This window comes from Homarus americanus, unplaced genomic scaffold (assembly GCF_018991925.1).
Source record: "Homarus americanus isolate GMGI-L3 unplaced genomic scaffold, GMGI_Hamer_2.0 scaffold57965, whole genome shotgun sequence".
Classification (NCBI taxonomy): domain Eukaryota; kingdom Metazoa; phylum Arthropoda; class Malacostraca; order Decapoda; family Nephropidae; genus Homarus; species Homarus americanus.
This window is the reverse complement of record NW_024725031.1, coordinates 740188-759724: the sequence shown is the minus strand read 5'-3', so window position 1 is coordinate 759724 and position 19537 is coordinate 740188. Positions and strand designations below refer to the sequence as shown.

Here is a 19537-nt window from a genome sequence, read left to right as displayed (position 1 = left end):
ATCTGAAGCCCCGCCCCCTTGAAGGCCGACGCCCGCCCTTGAAGACCGACGCCCCGCCCCCATGAAGACCGAATTCCCGCCCCCTTGAAGACCGAAGCCCGCCCTTTGATATCTGAAAACCGACGCCTCGCCCCTTGAAGGCCGACGTCCCGCCCTTGAAGACCGAAGCCCCGCCCTCTTGAAGACCGACGCCGCGCCCCTTGAAGTCTGAATCCCCGACCCTTGGAAGACCGACACCCCCAAGTCTGAAGCCTCGCCCCTTTGAAGTCCGACACCCCGCCCCTTTGAAGTCTGAAACCCCGCCCCTTTGAAGACCGACGCCCCGCCCCTATGAAGTTTGAAGCCCCGCCCCCTTGAGGTTTGAAGCCCCGCCCTGCTTGAAGACCGACGCCCTGCACTTTCTGCCCAATGCCCCGCACCCTGTTAGTTCGACTCCCCTTCCCTTTAAAGTCCAACTTCCCGCCCCCTTAAATTCCGACACCACGTCCCATTATGTCCGGTACCCCGTTCTCCTCGACGCCCGACGCCACGCCCTCTTAAAGGCCGACGCCACTCCCCCTCGATGTCCGACGCCACGCCCTTTAGAGTCCAAAATTTGACGCCCGCGTTCTATGAAGTCCGACGTTCCGCCTCGACTTCTGACTCTGTTTCTCCTCGACCGTCGACATTCACTCTTACGACAGTGTAAGCAGGTGTCACTTTTTTAATGAAACATTGTTGTATATACGGAAGTTGTGGCGGTACTTATTATAGTGAAGTTTAGGTGATGCTTGTTATAGTGAAGTTTAGGTGATGCTTGTTATAGTGAAGTTTAGGTGATGCTTGTTATAGTAAAGGTTAGGTGATGCTTGTTATAGTGAAGTTTAGGTGATGCTTGTTATAGTTGAAGTTTAGGTGATGCTTGTTATAGTGAAGTTTAGGTGATGCTTGTTATAGTGAAGTTTAGGTGATGCTAGTTATAGTGAAGTTTAGGTAATGCTTGTTATAGTGAAGTTTAGGTGATGCTTGTTATAGTGAAGTTTAGGTGATGCTTGTTATAGTGAAGTTTAGGTGATGCTTGTTATAGTGAAGTTTAGGTGATGCTTGTTATAGTGAAGTTTAGGTGATGCTTGTTATAGTGAAGTTTAGGTGATGTTTGTCATAGTGAAGTTTAGGTGATGCTTGTTATAGTGAAGTTTAGGTGATGCTTGTTATAGTGAAATTTAGGTGATGCTTGTTATAGTGAAGTTTAGGTGATGCTTGTTATAGTGAAGTTTAGGTGATGCTTGTTATAGTGAAGTTTAGGTGATGCTTGTTATAGTGAAGTTTAGGTGAAGTTATAGTGAAGTTTAGGATGCTTGTTATAGTGAAGTTTAGGTGATGCTTGTTATAGTGAATGCTTGTTATAGTGAAGTTTAGGTGATGCTTGTTATAGTGAAGTTTAGGTGATGCTTGTTATAGTGAAGTTTAGGTGATGCTTGTTATAGTGAAGTTTAGATGATGCTTGTTATAGTAAAGTTTAACAGATAATTATATGAAAGCTAGGGTGATATTATACGGAAGTTCAGATCCGTAAATGCTTTGGATTCACGAGTCTGAATCTCGCGATTAGTGGAGCAGTAGAAGAGGCAACAGGCCTTTGGTTTGCAGCTGCACATATATTGAATAATGATGTCATTATATACTGTATATATTGGGTTAGGTTGGCGCTAAGTTCATTAATCTTAAGTTGATATAAGTTGGGGGACGAAACTTAAGGTGATCCCTATAATTTATGCAGTATGCATATATATATATATATATATATATATATATATATATATATATATATATAATGATCATCAATACATAAAAGCAGAATACCAACTAGTGTATAAAGAATTAATGTTTCATTTCTATCAAAGAGAGATACAATAGTATGCAAATCACCGCTATGAATAACAGGCCTAATACATTTTAGTGGTAATATACGTCGAGGCGAGAGAGCTTGAAATGTTATTCTTTTTATTGCGCCCATAACAATATCAATTTGCATACTGGCAACAACAACATGTTGCTGCGCGGCTCTGGGGATAATTTCAGCACAAATACCCCACATATTTCAACCTTGCAATTAGCAATATTTGCCGTAAACATTAATTGTAGGCAACTATCAGACTACAGCATCCGGTCATTACCCCCCAGGGCTGTTGTGACCAAACGACCGTGACACCGTGGCTGATAGTGCCTGATGGTGCCGGTATGATAACTGTTGTGTTGTTGCAGGTGTTATAGTGGTGGTGTATTATGTGGTGGTGTTGGTGGTGTTGTGTTGTGTGATGGTGTTGGTAGTGTTGTGTTATGTGATGGTGGTGGTGGTTGTGTATTATGTGGTGGTGGTGTTGGTGGTATTGTGTTGTATGATGGTGTTGGTGGTGTTGTGTTATGTGATGGTGGTGGTGGTGTATTATGTGGTGGTGTTATGTTGCTAATGAATTAGCGTTGGTGGGGTGTTTGGTGGTGGGTGATGTATTATGTGGTGGTGTTGGTGGTATTGTGTTGTATTGAAGTCGTGTTGGTGGTGTTGGTGTTGTTGTTTTCATGTGAGTAGGTGAAATTAATTGGTACTTATATTATTTGTTGGCGTTGTGTTGTGTGATGGTGTTGGTGTTGGTGTTGTGTGATGTGGTGACTGGTGGTGGTGGTGTTTGGGTGTTGTTGGTCATGTTGTGTGATGGTGTTGGTGGTGTTGGCAATTGGTGGTGGTGTTTGTGATGGTGTTGGTGGTGTGTCTTGATGTTGTTGGTGGTGTGTGTGTTGGGTGTTGGTGGTGATGTGTGTGATGGTGTTGGTGGTAGTGTTGTTGGGTGGTGATGTGTTTGTGTGAGGGTGTTAGGTGTTGTGTTATGGTGTTGGTGTGGTGATGTGTTGTGTGATGGTGTTGGTGAGTATTGTGTGTAGATGTTTTATTTGTTGGTGTTGTGTTGTGCAGATGGTGTTGGTGGTGTGTTGTGTGATCGTATTGTTGGTGGTGTTGTGTGTTGTGCGATGGTGGTGTGATGGTGTGGTGTTGTGTTGTGCGATGGTGTTGTGTGTGTGTGTTATGGTGTTGGTGGTGATGTATTTGTGTGTGATGGTGTTGGTGGTGTATTTGTGTGATGTTGTTGGTGGTGTTGTGTTGTGCGATGGTGTTGGTGGTGTTGTGTTGTGTTATGGTGTTGGTTTGATGTGTTGTGTGACGGTGCTGGTGGTGTTGTGTTGTGTGACGGTGCTGGTGGTGTTGCATTGTAATCAGAGTAGGTGGTGATGTTGCGTGTGTGATGGTGTTGGTGGTGTTGTGTGGTGGTGTTGGTGGTGTTGCATTGTGTGATGGTGTCGATGGTGTTTTGCGATGGTGTTGGTGGTGTGGTGTGATGTGGATTAGCTTATCATCATCCATCCATCCATCCATCCATCCATCCATCCAGCCATCCAGCCATCCATCCAGCCATCCATCCATCCATCCATCCATCACACTCCCTCAGATAGCTTTACCAATTACTAACCCTTAATCATCCCCTTTTGAACTCATTTGCATAATTCCTCTTTATTAATAAGTCGAATACAACCCCACCCCATCGACCCCCCACCCCCCAAAAAAATCCAAACGAAAATAAGTGAGATTTTTTTTAGCGCCGGGAACAACATATCATTAACTTATTAGCTCGTGTTTCACCACAGCTCACTAAATTTTATCGTTCATATGCAAATTAAAGTTTTTGATGATTTGTGTTTGTGTGTAGACCGTGTGGATGTGTGTGTGGGGTGGGTGTGGGTGGGTGGGGGGTGAGTTGTGAGGTTTGCTAAGCGGTTTTAGCTAGTTAGGTCAAGTGGTTTTATTGATGCGGGTTTTTGTTATCGTAATTAGGTTAAATAGTATGGTTTATGGTTTAAATATGGGTTGGTTTTGCGGGTTTTTTTTTATACATTTTTGGAAGTTTTTGGTTTAGAGACAGAGAGAGAGAGAGTTATGAACAAATAAAGAACGAGAGAGAGATAAAGAGAAAGAGATAGATAGATAGGAAAGAAACATATAGATAAGAAGAAAAGGGGGGAGAGAGAGAGAGAGAGAGAGAGAGAGAGGAGGGGGGTGCACAACAAAGGAGGTTAATCATCTCTCAACAGTGATCAAAGCAACACACCTCACTCGAGTACAAACGTGTGTACGTATGAACCATTTATGTTCGACCGACCATTACGATGCTTCGAACACCCCAGTTCGAATCTTAGCCAAGGTATACAGTGCCGTATTACCCTCAGGGATATAAAGTAATAAACATAATGAAACACTGAAACACACAAAATGAAACTTTCTAGACTTAATTCGTTGTTTCATTCAAGTTTCAGATTTAGATATTTCGAATCTTATCAATAAAACAAGATTTAATTATATCCCGAAACGGTTTAGTGTTGCTCGTCCCTCATATAGAGTATGGTTGAGGAATACCCGACAAGACAACCATTCTTCACACACACACAGACAACTGGTGTTAATGACTGCAGTATTGGTCGGTACTCGGGTGGGTATTTGAATCACCGCCGCGAGGTGTTGAATCCCATACGAGGGCCAGTGGTGATGTTTACTTAAATAGTCCTTCTGTGGTGAGGTGGACGACTACTGAGGGACAGACAGAGAAATAGATAGATAGAAGGATAGATATATAAATAGATTGATTGATGGACAGATAAAGAGACACGTATAAGACAGATACATACATACATACATACATACATACATACGTACATACACAACATATATATTTACACAGGTTGATAGACACATAAATGACAAGACGGATAAATAGATAGTTAAACAGATGAAAAAGATATATATATATATATATATATATATATATATATATATATATATATATATATATATATATATATATATATATATATATATATATATATATATATATATATATTGATAAACAGATAGATAAAGGGACAGATATAAAGATAGACAGATAATGAGATAGAAAGATAAGTAAACAAAGAAGAGGGGGGGGGACTGTCTGCTGTTGCTCTCAGGACAGGACAGCTGATGACAACAGTGGTGGTGGAGCCATACACTCTCACCATCCGTCTTATGTCAATAGGGTAAATGGGTGAGTCCCTCCCTCCCTACCCTTTCCTTCCTCCCTCTACCCTTCCCTCTACCCTACCCTTCCCTTCCCTTTCCTCTTTTTGAGAATGGTGATGGACCTCTTCACCATACACACACACACACACACACACACTGCCTCAGAGCAATAAAGCGAACTGGAGAAATTGAAAATAGTCCTCGTGTTTACTTGGATGTTTGGTTATTATTATTATTATTATTATTATCATTATTATTATTATTATTATTATTATTATTATTATTATTCACCTCCAGCAGGTTATTTACGTTTGTATGTATATGTGTGTGTGTGTGTGTGTGTGTGTGTGTCAGCCGACTACCTCACTAACCAGGTCCTCCTCCAACAGTGTGCTCGGACTCCGGGGACGAGGGTGAGGGCCGCTGCGGGATGAAGGGAGAGGGCAGCTCCCCGGAGGGCCACCGTCGGGGCGGGGGAGGCCCTGGGGGCGGGTCAGGGAGCGGTAAGCCCCGGCGAGCCAGGACCGCCTTCACCTACGAGCAGCTGGTGTCCCTGGAGAACAAATTCAAGCAAACGAGATACCTGAGTGTGTGTGAGAGACTCAACCTGGCCCTGGCGCTCAACCTGACGGAGACGCAGGTGAAGATCTGGTTCCAGAATCGTCGAACCAAGTGGAAGAAGCAGAACCCCGGATGTGACGTCAACACGCCCACACAGCCGCCAAGCCCGCCCATCTCTTACCACGGGGGACTGTTACCGCCCCCACCCCCGCCCTTACTCTGCCCCGCCCCTCTCTCTTACCGCGGCCCTCTGCCCCCCCACACCCCCCTCGCTGCCCTTTACCTCCACCACCTCGCTCGCTGACCCCCTTAACTCTCCTTCCTTCCCCCTGACCTCCCCTTAACTAGTCCGAGACAACCCCTGATCCCATCCCTATGTCCTGACTTTACTTTGTCGCCCCACTGAGTTTGACCTCTCGTATCACACTACCTCTTACCAGCTGACCTCCGCCCTCTTACCAGCTGACCTCCGCCCTCCCACCAGCTGACCCCTGACCTGTGTGACCTCCACTCTACCTCCACATACTCGACCTATATCACCCCTATCGTTCCTATGGTTCACTACACATAAGCTTAATACATGCATTGGTCAAATACATTTTATGCATTCTTTAAATATGTATAATGTATACACACACCCATCCATGAATATAATAGACACCATTTACAGGTAAAACATACATATTTCACAAAGATATGTTTACACAGCCCAACACATGTAACATAACCAATAAAAGGCGCATATACAGTACAGTTTATAAGTTTATACCAGTATGTATCTTATAAAGTTAGGTTGTATATACGCGCACACTAAACGGGGACAATTACCGATGAAGCCTTAAAAATCAACAGAAGGTTTGGCCGAATAAGGATAAATTATTGTGTTTATGTTATAACTCAATGGAAATTAATTCTTTTATGGTAAAATTTCTCTGGTTCATTTGAGGCGTTGTTTACCATAGGAGCCAAATCATAGTTAATGTGGGTTAATTAAGGAAGGCTAGGTTAGGTGAGGTGAAGTGAGGTTAGGTTACGTTAGGTTTTGTATTAAACTATTCATTTATATATATTTTTATGGTCTACATGATCGTTTTTGGCCAGTCAGTAGTCCTCCCCCCCTCAAAAAAAGAGAAGGGCACAGAAGTTATGGATAAACGATAATTGACCTTATTTAGCGTAACACACACACATACACGCACACACGCACACACACACGCACACGCACACACACACACACGCACACACACACACACACACACACTCGAAAGACTAAAAAGATGTAAACATATCAACCTTATCACTACTAAACACACTTATTAAAGAGAAATTTATATAGACAAAAATATATATAAATAAATAAATATATATGTATATATATAAATGGCGACGAGTTGTGTAATGTATATTGTGTACAAAGTAAGTTAAGTAATGGCTTCCTGAGTGACGGTCATCATACACTTAAAATGTTCCTGTGTACATAAAAATTAATATATATATGTTCTTTGATAATTATGGCATTTTCATTCCTAACCCTTTATTGTTGTTGTTGTTAGTACTAATAGTTGTAGTAATGGTGGTGGTGGTAGACTGGTGGTGGTGGTGGTGGTGGTGGTAGACTGGTAGTAGTGGTGGTGGTGGTGGTGGTGGTGTTAGTGGACTGTGGTAGTAGTGGTGGTGGTGGTGGTGGTAGACTAGTAGTAAGTGGTGGTGGTAGACTGGTAGTAGTAGTAGTAGTGGGGATGGTGGTGGTAGAATTAATATTAGTAGTTGTGGTGGTGGTGGTGGTAGACTGGTAGTAGTTGTGGTGGTGGTGGTGGTAGACTGGTAGTAGTAGTAGTAGTGGGGGTGGTGGTGATGGGAGTGGTATTAGTAGTTGTGGTGGTGGTGGTGGTAGTAGTAGGAGTGGTAGTAGTACTAATAGAAATGGTATAATAGCACCACGACTCTAGCCATACCTAAAACTAATAATGGCTGCCTCTCTTGTACGAAGATGGCCGGCCCAAGGGCCACCTAGGCGTGAATTTGTTTAAGATGTAGAAGCTGTCGCCAACACCACAACCACACCCTGAGTTAACGAGCTGCATGACCCAGTGTTAAGGGATAGTCCGAGAAGACCGGACAACTCACCAACTGCACTGGCTAACCATTACCCCAGAACACGATCCATAAATCCATTAACATCCAGGTTCCCAATTACTGCTGGGGAGACAGATGCAAATGGCGTAAAGAAACCTGCCCATAGTTTTACCCTGCCCGGGGATCGAACCAGGGTCCGCTCGCTTGTGAGGTGAGCATGCTGACCATTACACCACAGGTCGCCACGACACCCAGAACTAAACCATCTAACAACACACACACGCACACACACCCACACACACCCACACACACACACACTGGCTACCTACACTGATCCCTACAGCTTATTCTACACCACACTCACTACATAAAATAAAGTTGTATTTGTAAAAGTGGTTGTGTATGTTGTGTCGAAATAATGATCCCAATAATTCCGTGTTGCTGTCATAACCAATGTTCAAAGTCGATTCCATTTAGTATTTTGTTGAGTAAATTGAATGAGGGGGAAAGTATGTTGGGATTTTGTTTATAAATTTATTAAGGTGTAAATGTATGTATGTATGTATGTATGTATGTATGTATGTATGACCCAGTCGAGAATATTATGAATGTGTGACTAAATACATTGAGAGACAGAGACAAAAGAGACACAGAAAGAGAAAAAAAACCCAGAAAAATACAGAGAGTTAGACTAATCTATATATACTTAAATAGATTTTGTTTAGGCATCATTGAGTGTCGATTGATTCAGTTTAGTCCCCCCCCCCCCTCCATCCCATAAGGGCCAATGCCATTCTGTAAACAAATTAACCTTTCAGCGCTAAATACCCGAGCACTAGTTCACTGCATATGTAACATCACCTGATCAATTAAACAATGATAAAACAAATATATTACCTGATTTTTTGTTGTTGGGGGGGGTAGTGGTGTGAGGAGGGGGTAGTGGTGAGGAGGAGGAGGGGGTTAGTGGTGAGGAGGAGGAGGAGGGGGAGTGGTGAGGAGGGAGGAGGAGGGTAGTGGTGAGGAGGGAGGAGGAGGTGAGTGGTGAGGAGGAGGAGGTAGTGGTGAGGGAAGGGAGAAGGGGGGTGTAGTGATGGTAGAGGTGGGGAGGTGAAGAAGAAGGTAGGAGAAGGAGGAAGAAGAGGGGAGGGAAAGGTAGACGAAGAAGAAGAAGAAGAAATATATTTGACACTGAGGAAGGGGTGGAGGGGGGTAAAAGGGGTAGTGTGATAAGGGGAGAGTAAGGGGTAGTTAAGGGAGGGTGTACTGTAAGAGAAAACGATAAGCAAGGTGTAAATGGTAAGGTTAAGGGGTAAAGCGTAGGTAAGAGATAAATGGTAAGGGGTAAAGAGTAAGGGGTAAAGGGTAGTTAAGGGCAGAACAGTGGGTGGTGGAAGTGAGGCGTCATAATTACTTTATAATGAGAGGATCACTTACCCCACCATGTGAGAGAGAGAGAGAGAGAGAGAGAGAGAGAGGATATAGAGAAATGGAATAAAGTCGAGAAAATAGATAAAAAGAGGAGAGGAAAGGAGACAAAAGACGAGAAAGAAAGGAGATAGAAGAGAAAGAGAAAGGGAATGGAGATAGGACAGATTAACTATAGAAGGAGGAAATAAAGGAGAAGAATAAAAATAAAATGTCTAAAAGATGAAGGAAGGAAAAAGACAAGAAAGTAAACAAAACTAAAGTAAACAAAAGATGGAAAACAAAAATCAAATAAACAATGGAATTTATTTACTCACATATGATAATTTAAATTCCTATAATAGACATTGGAAAACAGGAACAAGATGGCCCCCATTATCAGTTGTTTACAGTGTACTAAAGTTTCTTGACCTTAAAGTTACGTAAAATGAAAAAAAATAATTAGCGTCGTTTTTTTTTTTTTTTTTTTAAGAAATGATAATTAGCGTAAGTAATGAGGAAAGCTTAATTAGTGTGGCTTAATTAAAATAAGAAAAAAAATAATAATTACGTTTAGAGGAGTAATGAATTATGTAATAGTTTGCAAATGTAAATAATGATAAATAGGGTGTGAAGTGAAAGTGAATATAAAATAATGAAATAGAGGAGATGAGTATATGGTTAATTTAGAGAATAATAATAATAATAAAAATAATAATAATAATAATAATAATAATAATAATAATAATAATAATACTAATAATAATAATAATAATAATAATCCCCTTTATCTTAGTTAATTTTCTTCACCTCTTAGACCATACTCTATAAAACACTTGAAACATTATAGTCCATCGTCTTGTCGCAGAAAATATCGAGCCTCGGTCACATTACGTCTCCTAGGTAGGGTCATAGGCCATGGGTCATATGAGGTTCATTAGGTCATGACGAAGGCTCATTAGAATTCGTCATGCAGCCTGGGCGCTTCCTCATTAGTCACGAGGCCATGGCCATACCAGGGAGACAAGTAACAAGGTCCTACAAGACGCTACAAATTACTACAAGCGAGGAGTAGGTCGGGTCGGGTGGGTGGGGGAAGAGGGACTGTAAGGGGAGACTACTCTATTCCACCGCGACCATGGTATCGTGTCGCACCCCTCTCATGCCCTCACTAACCTACTTGGCCTCATCTCAACTCTCCTACTCTCCCCGCCGTTTATGCTATTATCTCATACATATTCATACATACTCCTAGCGATAACCGGAAGCTTAATCGAGAAAAAGCTTGACTTGAGAATATATTCGTCAGGAGAAAGACTTAGGTGTAAAATTCTCAAAACAGTTTCTTGACATTTTAGGCATGGCGCTTACAATTAATCGGTTCATCAGGGAAAATATATTAATAAAATCATTCCAATTAATCCTACGAGTGAAATATAACCCCCAGAGTTACTATTAAAGATAATTAATGAAATAAATGAGTGTATGGCGTTGATTAAATACATAGAAAGTATAATTATCATGGACTGTTGGTTGGTTAGTTACCCACTTGTGCTCCAACAGACGAAAGAATTAACTCACTGAGGATTACTTACTCTTTACTGTCTCGCGGCCACACAGACACAAGATGTATCACGCGAGAGATAAATGACTTTAATGAGAGAAAGACAAAGTGGGAAGGGAGGAGAGAGAGAGAGAGAGAAAGGGAGACAAAAAAATAAAAATGCGTAGTAAACGGAGGAGGAGTTGTTGGGTACATGACATTCTTATTTATTATTATTATTATTATTATTATTATTATTATTATTATTATTGTTATTATTATTGTTATTGTTATTATTATTATTATTATTATTATTATTATTATTATTATTATTATTATTATTGTTATTGTTATTATTATTGTTATTATTATTATTGTTGATATTATTATTATTATTATTATTATTATTATTATCGAAGTCGACCAGTAATATGAGTCTGTTGTCATTTTCTGTTTGTTTTGTCGTGTGTCTGTCTGTCTGTGTCTGTCTGTGTCTGTTTACGTATATTAGCACCATGACTCAAGAACGGGAACACATAAATAATAAGATAAAAAAGAAGATTAGAAAGAAAAGAAAGATAAAGAGAGAATCACACGTAAAGAGAAGAAGATGAAAGAGAGGATTTATGATCAGAAGGAGAAACAACGAGAATGGAAGAGAGTTTATAGAAGAAGAAAGAGTGTGGAGGGAAATGTGGAGGACGGAGGGTGAGGGGAGGGAGGGAAGGGGGTGAGGGGAGGGGGAAGGGGGGTGAGGGGGAGGGGAGGGAAGGAGTGAGGGAGGGAGGGGAGGAGGAGGGGGTGAGGAGGGAGGGTAAGGGGTGAGGGAGGGAGGGTAGGGGGTGAGGGGAGGGAGGGTAGTCAAGGTATGATGTGGGAAGTGAGGGTGTGATGTAAGAGAGAGGGGAGAGGAAGGGAGAGGCATCTGCACTCACTAATGAGTTGAACAAAAACCTTGCCACCGCCACATGACCACCATCACCATCACTACCACCATCACTACCACCACTATTACTACCTCTACCATTACCATCACTATACCATTACCATCACTACCATCACCATCACTACCTCTACCATTATCACCACCACTATTACAACCACAATCACCACTACTACCAGCCCCATCATTATCACCACCACTATTACTGCCACCACCACCGCCATCACCACCAAGTTAAAAATACTACCACACTCTTGTCGAGCCAGAGGTAATTACTCACACACACACACACACACACACACACACACACACACACACACACACACTTATCCCTTAATATAATTTAGTTATTTTCAATGCCGTTTTTTTCCTAATCAAATTATTACACCAACAATCCACTAATAATTATCGTCTCATTCTATAATTACTCCAACAAACAACTATACAACAACTAATTAATAACTCCCCGCCATTAGATGATTAACGTATAATTTACAGTCATTAATGAAGCACTTAATTACTGTCACGTGACCCCCACATTAATTATCCTTATCGTCGTACGTCTAAAAATATCAACAAATCCGCCTCCCGAGACGCTTGGGTGGGGGAGGGAGGGGGTGGGGGGGAGGAGAGGGAGGGAGGGGAAGGGAGGGTTAGAGTGAGAAGCTTCTCTTATAATCTTCTCTATATTAACTCTTGATCTTTATTTTCCTCCTATACATTAACTTTATCAATGGTTTGTTTTGGTTCCTATTCTGTCGAAATATTATAAACATACGATAAAATAGATAAATATTGATATTGTTGACATTTTATTCCCGTTTTCTATGTCCCTGTTATAGAATATGGGGTATAAACATCTACTTTCTCCATTTGTCTGTCTGTTTGATGTACTGTCCATTCAATAACTTACTAGGAACTTTATGGATTACGATGAAACTTGGTCTACAACTTACTATGATCATGAGTCAGTTCTATAGTCAACATCTTGCTATTATATATACAGGAATTATGATGCCTTGTAAACCTAACTGTGCCTCACACACACACACACACACACAACACACACACACACACACACACACACACACACACACACACACACACACACACACAACACCTTCTTCTGTTTCTCTAGTGTAGGAACCGTCACCTAGATGGCGTTGATAGTGTTATAACCAGTTTATGTCCCTGGTAGTGTCTGTGTGTTTGTCTGTCTGTCTGTCTGTCTGTCTGTGTGTTTGTCTGTCTGTCTGTCTGTCTGTCTTTCTGTCTGTCTGTCGGTCTGTCTGTCTGTCTGTCTGTCTGTCTGTCGAATTTTGATGCAGCTTGACACTGGATTTGGATGGTTGACAAAAATAGATTAGGTTAAGTTAGGTTATCTTAAGTACGATGATTTAAACCTTTGAGTACAATGATTTAATCCCATGAGTACAATGAATTATTTTATTGAATACAGTGGCTTAATCCATCTAGTATAATAATTTAATCTCTTGACTATGAAGACTTAACCCCTTGAGTACGAGGAATTTCTCTTCAGTACGATGACAACCCTTTGAGTACAATGATTTAACCCCTGGAGTACGATGCTTTAACTCTGAATAATTATAATGAACTGTGTCCTTGAGTACACTGACTTAACTCCCTTGAGTACAATGACAACTTCTCGATTACGATGTAAGAACTCTGAATATAATGGGACAGTTTCCTTGAATAAGAGAACACTATGACAATATAAGCTTCAGTGTGTGTGTGTGTGTGTGTGTGAGTGTGTGTGTGAGGTAGATTAGAGTATTGTATGTGTGGATGGTGTTTGTGTTTAGTGAGTCATGGCGTGTCTGTGTCTAACTATATTGTTTGATTATTATTTTACCTTTATCTGTAGTTTGTGTAGCCTTGTAAACGTATTAGAACACACACACACACACACACACACACGTCATGTATATATGTATATGTTTACACCCTCTCCCTGACAGACAGACAGACACACACACATCCAGAGGCCGTGAGAGACCAGGGCTGTGAAGGAGACATGCATTTTTAAAAGCAATAGGAAGGGGTGTTAAAAAAGAGAGCCGATAACGTGAAGGGAAAAACGGGCCTAGGAGAAGGACAGTGAGGGTGTGAGAAAGACAAGAGAGGGGAGAGAGAGAGAGAGAGAAGAAAAATAACCAACAGAGGCGTAAAGAATTGTATGGTGGCTGAGGGGAGAATTATACACCCCTCGAACTGCCCCTCGGTCAGGCCAGTAAGCCTCCCTAGACGGTACCGGAGACCCACGGACGTGTTGCTGAGTCCCTGCAGTGAGGAAGGGTGTGTGTGTGTGTGTGTGTGGGGCGGACTCTGGGTGCATATCTCAACACATTCTTCCTTCTTTATTTCGTCCTCTTACTTCTTCTTCTTCTTCTTCTTCTTCTTCTTCTTCTTCTTCTTCAATGAGGGTGGGGGGTAAAAGTTAGACGTAAAGGTGGAAGGAAGGGGGTGAGGGAAGGGGTGAGGCAGGGGGGTGAGGGAAGGGTGGGGGGTGAGACAGGGGGTGAGGGGAGGGGGTGAGGCAGGGGGCTATTGCATGATTCATCTCTCGTAAATTAGACACACAAATTACTTACTGTACACTAATGACTCTGAAGTATTAATAACTCTTGTCCGTATGATGAAGTAATAAAGTATATTCTGTATAGTGTATTAGGCTATTAGTGAAATAATTAATTGTTATTGTTTGTAATATAACTTTGGAATTAGTTATAAGTGTACATAGAAAGTTTGGGTGTTTTTAATTGGTTGTATTTTATTGTATGACTGAATAATATGATTTGTTGTGTTAGTTGTGTGTATATTTTGTTAAATTGTTTTATTGTTTTTTTTTTTTTTTTTTTTGAGTCAGGGATTGTATATACTCGTATTTACTTTTGGAGTGAGAGTATTTTGTTTCTATGGTGACCGTATATATGCTTCTATACATACATACATACATACATACATACATACCTATCGTGTACTCACTGTCGTAGTATCTTTGTATTTTCCTCTCCACATTACCATAAAAAAAATAAGTTTAGCATTAATGAATGATGTAAGCTGGCGACTGTTGCCTCAAGCACCGACTGTTATTGTTGGAGATTATAAGGCTGTGTGTGTGTGTGTGTGTGTGTGTGTGCGTGTGTGTGTGTGTGTGTGTGTGTGTGGCGAGAAGAGATTGTAATAGAAGATACCGGTATGTTAAATAAATTTGTACAGTACGTTCATGTGTGCATATTTCCCTTTATGTACGTTTATTTGTTCGTGGCTCTCACACACACACACACACACACACCGTCGCTCATCCACGCTGCGCCAGGCCTGGACGGTGCCTCAGGTAAATGTACTAATTACCAGTTGGTTTACCTGCCTCTCTGACCCTTTCTGCCGGGCCTGTGTTGTGTTTGTCAGCTGCAGGTGAAATGGGCCCCAGTCCTAGTAAACCTTAGTCTTAATAGGCCCCAGTCCCTACTAGATCCCATTACTAATAGTCCTATAGTAGGCCTAGTAGCCCTCGTCCCTCACTCTATAGGCATCCCTCCCATTCCCTCCTTACCCTCACCACCTTCGTACCTCCCACCCTTCCCTCTAACTCCCCCTCACCCCTCCACCACCCCTCCCCCACCCCCCCCTTGACCTAACTAATTTAAGCTAAAACGACTCGTCAAAGCCAAAATAACCCACATCATTTCCTCTTTAAAATCATGACCTCCTCTTTCTCTTCCTTACACACACACACACACACACACACACACACACACACACACACACACACAACCTTCGCTTCAGACGTTCTAGTTAATTTCCTCTCTCTCGCCCTCAGGCTAAAGCATTCTGAATAGCTCCTTAATGAATGTAATTGTGGGCGAATGTGTATACCTGCCTCTGTGTGTGTATACCTGCCCCTGTGTATACCTGCCTGTGTGGCCTGCCTGTGTATACCTGCCTGTGTGTATACCTGCCTCTGTGTGTGTATACCTGCCTGTGTATACCTGCCTGTGTGTATACCTGCCTCTGTGTGTGTATACCTGCCCCTGTGTGTGTATACCTGCCCCTGTGTGTGTATCCCTGCTTCTGTGTGTATACCTGCCTGTGTGTATACCTGCCTCTGTGTGTGTATACCTGCCTTTTGTGTGTATACCTGCCTGTGTGTGTACCTGCCTGTGTATACCTGCCTGTGTGTATACCTGCCTCTGTGTGTGTATACCTGCCTCTGTGTGTGTATACCTGCCCCTGTGTGTGTATACCTGCCCTGTGTGTGTATACCTGCTTCTGTGTGTATACCTGCCTCTGTGTGTATACCTGCCTTTGTGTGCATACCTGCCTATGTGTGTATATACCTGCCCTGTGTGTATACCTGCCCTGTGTGTATACCTGCCTGTGTGTATACCTGCCTCTGTGTGTGTATACCTGCCCCTGTGTGTGTATACCTGCCTCTGTGTGTGTATACCTGCCCCCTGTGTGTGTATACCTGCCCTGTGTGTGTGTATACCTGCTTCTGTGTGTATACCTGCCTCTGTGTGTATACCTGCCTTTGTGTGTATACCTGCCTATGTGTGTATATACCTGCCTCTGTGTGTATACCTGCCTCTGTGTGTGTATACCTGCCTTTGTGTGTGTATACCTGCCTCTGTGTGTGTATACCTGCCTTTGTGTGTGTATACCTGAGTTATATAGTTGGGGTTTATATATTTTTATTATGTAGATGTGACTTCATGATGGTGGACGAGGAGTAGTGACGCTGTTGGCTTACTGACTCACTCGCTCACTCACTCACTCGCTCACTCACTCACTCAACTGACTCACTCACACTGCCTCTCACTCACTCATTGACGGAGTACAGAATGTTTTAGTGCTTCCTGGCGAGGTGTTGTAAGAGAGAGAGAGAGAGAGAGAGAGAGAGAGAGAGAGAGAGAGAGAGAGAGAGAGTTTAAAAGTGAAAAAAAGATAAAATCATAATGGAAATTGTATACACCAACATATAAACATTAATACCTTCCCGACTTGCTGTATCCCGACTAACAGTGTTCCCGACTGGTAGTGTTCCCGACTTGCTGTTTCCTTACTAGTACTGTTTCCTACTTGCTGTATCCCGACTAACAGTGTTCCCGACTTACTGTATCCCGACTAACAGTGTTCCCGACTTGCTGTATCCCGACTAGTAGTGTCCCCGACTTGTTGTATTCCGACTTGCTGTATCCCGACTGGGAGTGTCTTGGGAATTTTTTGTTACTTTTGAGACATTATGAAACTCTCTCTCTCTCTCTCTCTCTCTCTCTCTCTCTCTCTCAAGTATAAAAATAAACAGTCCACTTAATATTAGGTAATGAGATGCGGTGGTCAAGTGGTCACAGCGCTCACTTACTCTTTTAAGGGTCGTTGGTGTTCTCCCCCCTGTCACCCAGGTATGGATGGGCACCTGACCGTACAGTTCGGGAAGTAAGAGAGGTCGAGTGTAGTGCCCGCCTCGCTGCCTCCTCGTGTGTCGAGAGGAGGATTGGTCTTCAGTGTACTGTAACCGTACTGCCTCTACATACACACATACTGTACAGTACACATACATACATACATACATACATACATACATACATACATACATACAATCTAAATCAAATGTAAGTCTGTATATTTTCAGCCACCGGCTACAACTCTATTAATAAACCGTTTATTATTATCATTATTATTATTACATACATGCGAGTACACACACATTGTATACAGTCTTCCTTAATTCATAACACATATTCATATAAATATCCTCCTCATATAAATTCATATCAATATACTCTTTAAATATAAACTCATATAATCATGCCTCAAAATATATAAACATTCAACATTTGTTTGAATTATATATACATGATATAGGGAGACTCCCTCATATACACACTGGTCATATAAATATATGCAGACTCCATATATGTATATATATATATATATATATATATATATATATATATATATATATATATATATATATATATATATATATATATATATATATATATATATATATATATTGGTCATATAAATTTAGCAGATTATTTAATTAAGGTTTCTAAAAGGTAGCTTTCTGATACGTCCACATACACGGGCTAACGACCCAAGCCAACCTGTTAACGCCTAATTACCTCTCACCTGGCAACCTAACGAGCGATCCCTGGCCGCTGATTGGTTGTCGCCTTTGGGTTGTTTGCGTGTGGGGTATTAGCTTCTATTAGGATTTGTTGGGAGGGTTGGAGAGGATGGGCGGGGGGAGAGGGTGGGAGTGGTGAGTGAGTGGGAATAGGTGGGGGATTTATGAGAGAGAGAGTGGAGAGGGATGGAGTGGTGAGTGAGTGGGTTTAGAATACTCCATCTTCTTCCTTCTATCCTTCTTTCTTTCCTCCCTTTCATCCATCCTCCTTCCTCCTCTTCTTCTTGACTCCATTCTTCCTCCCTCCCCTCCCCTTCCTCCTCTACTCCCCCTCCCTTCTAGATCCGAATCCAGGGTTCGTATCCCATTGAATCGCTCGACAAAGATGGCGTCACAACTATACAGAGACTCGACCTTAACTATAGACCTTTATTTACATTTTATATACGATACAAAGATGGCAGCGTGTGTACCCCTGAGACTATACCTGAGTTGGATTTCCCGCATTTCTATTGAGGGGAAAAAATTACCGTAAGACTCTTGAAAACGAGGATTTTCTTCATGTCTTCTTAATTGGTTTGAGACTCGACAGGTAGTTAAGGTGAATAAAAATTGATCAAATAAAAGGTAGAAAAGTTGTCGTAAGAATGGTGGAGAATTTGGGTCAGTAATCCTACAAGGGGAGTTAATCCTCCTCTTCCCTTTAAAATAGAATCTCTCTCTCTCTCTCTCTCTCTCTCTCTCTCTTTCCCAGCCTTCACAGAGACACTTAGGGATTACTGAAGGCGATAAGTCCCTCCTCTTTTTTCCCCCTCCTTCCCCTCCCCCCCCATCCCAAGCCCCTCCTTCCATCTCTCCCTTCCTGCTTTCCTCTCTCTTTCTTTTCCTCTCCCCCCCCTCCTCCTTCCCTTCCCTTCCTCCTACGTCCTCCATCTTCCTAAACTGTACATAGAATAAATAATAATAATAATAATAATAATAATAATAATAATAATAATAATAATAATAATAATAATATCGACATACTGTATAAATCAGTGAAAAATACACCATTAGGTTAAGAAATCAGACCAGTATTTTGTATATACAGTAATGGAAAATAATGTAGGATTCTCCCCTTGTGGCAGAGCAAATGTTATAGCTCTCTCTCTTTCTCTCTCTCTCTCTCTTTCTTTCAATCCTTCGTAAGTGATGGTGTTCGTGGATATATGACGGATGTTGAGTGGATTTGTATCGAATTGTCTGTGGATATCCGGTGAGTTGTGGATCTTGAGTGGATTTACTGCGGATTTATTGGATTTGTAGTTAAATTTTGATGGATTAAACTAATTCTATACAGTGGGTGTTTGTAGATCATGAGTGGATTAATGTGGATCTGGAGTGGATTTTGAATGGATTTCCAGCGGATAATTCTGTGGGTTATTACTGGATATATTGTTATTGTATGGGGATTTAAGTTCGTGAGAGAGAGAGAGACTGACTGACGAAAATAAACTACTGCCACCACTACTGCCACCACTACTACCACCACTACTACCACCACTACTATCATTACCAGTTACCACCATTATTACCACCACCATCACTCTACTACCAACAATAATACCACCACCACCACCACCATTACTACCACAATCGCCATCACCACTACCACAATCACCATCACCACTACCACCACCATCACTCTACCACCAACAATAATACCACCACCACCATTACTACCACAATCACCATCACCACTACCACAATCACCATCACCACTACCAC

At 41.8% G+C, this 19537-nt stretch overlaps 1 protein-coding gene across 1 annotated transcript; it reads left to right on the top strand.

Moving 5' to 3' along the window:
• The first annotated feature begins 5493 nt into the window (after positions 1–5493).
• Positions 5494–7084, top strand: LOC121864708 (homeobox protein ceh-1-like). Its single transcript, XM_042363866.1, has one exon. It carries the CDS (start codon positions 5514–5516, stop codon positions 5946–5948), a length of 435 nt encoding a protein of 144 aa, XP_042219800.1. The 5' UTR covers positions 5494–5513; the 3' UTR covers positions 5949–7084.
• The last annotated feature ends 12453 nt before the right edge of the window (positions 7085–19537 follow it).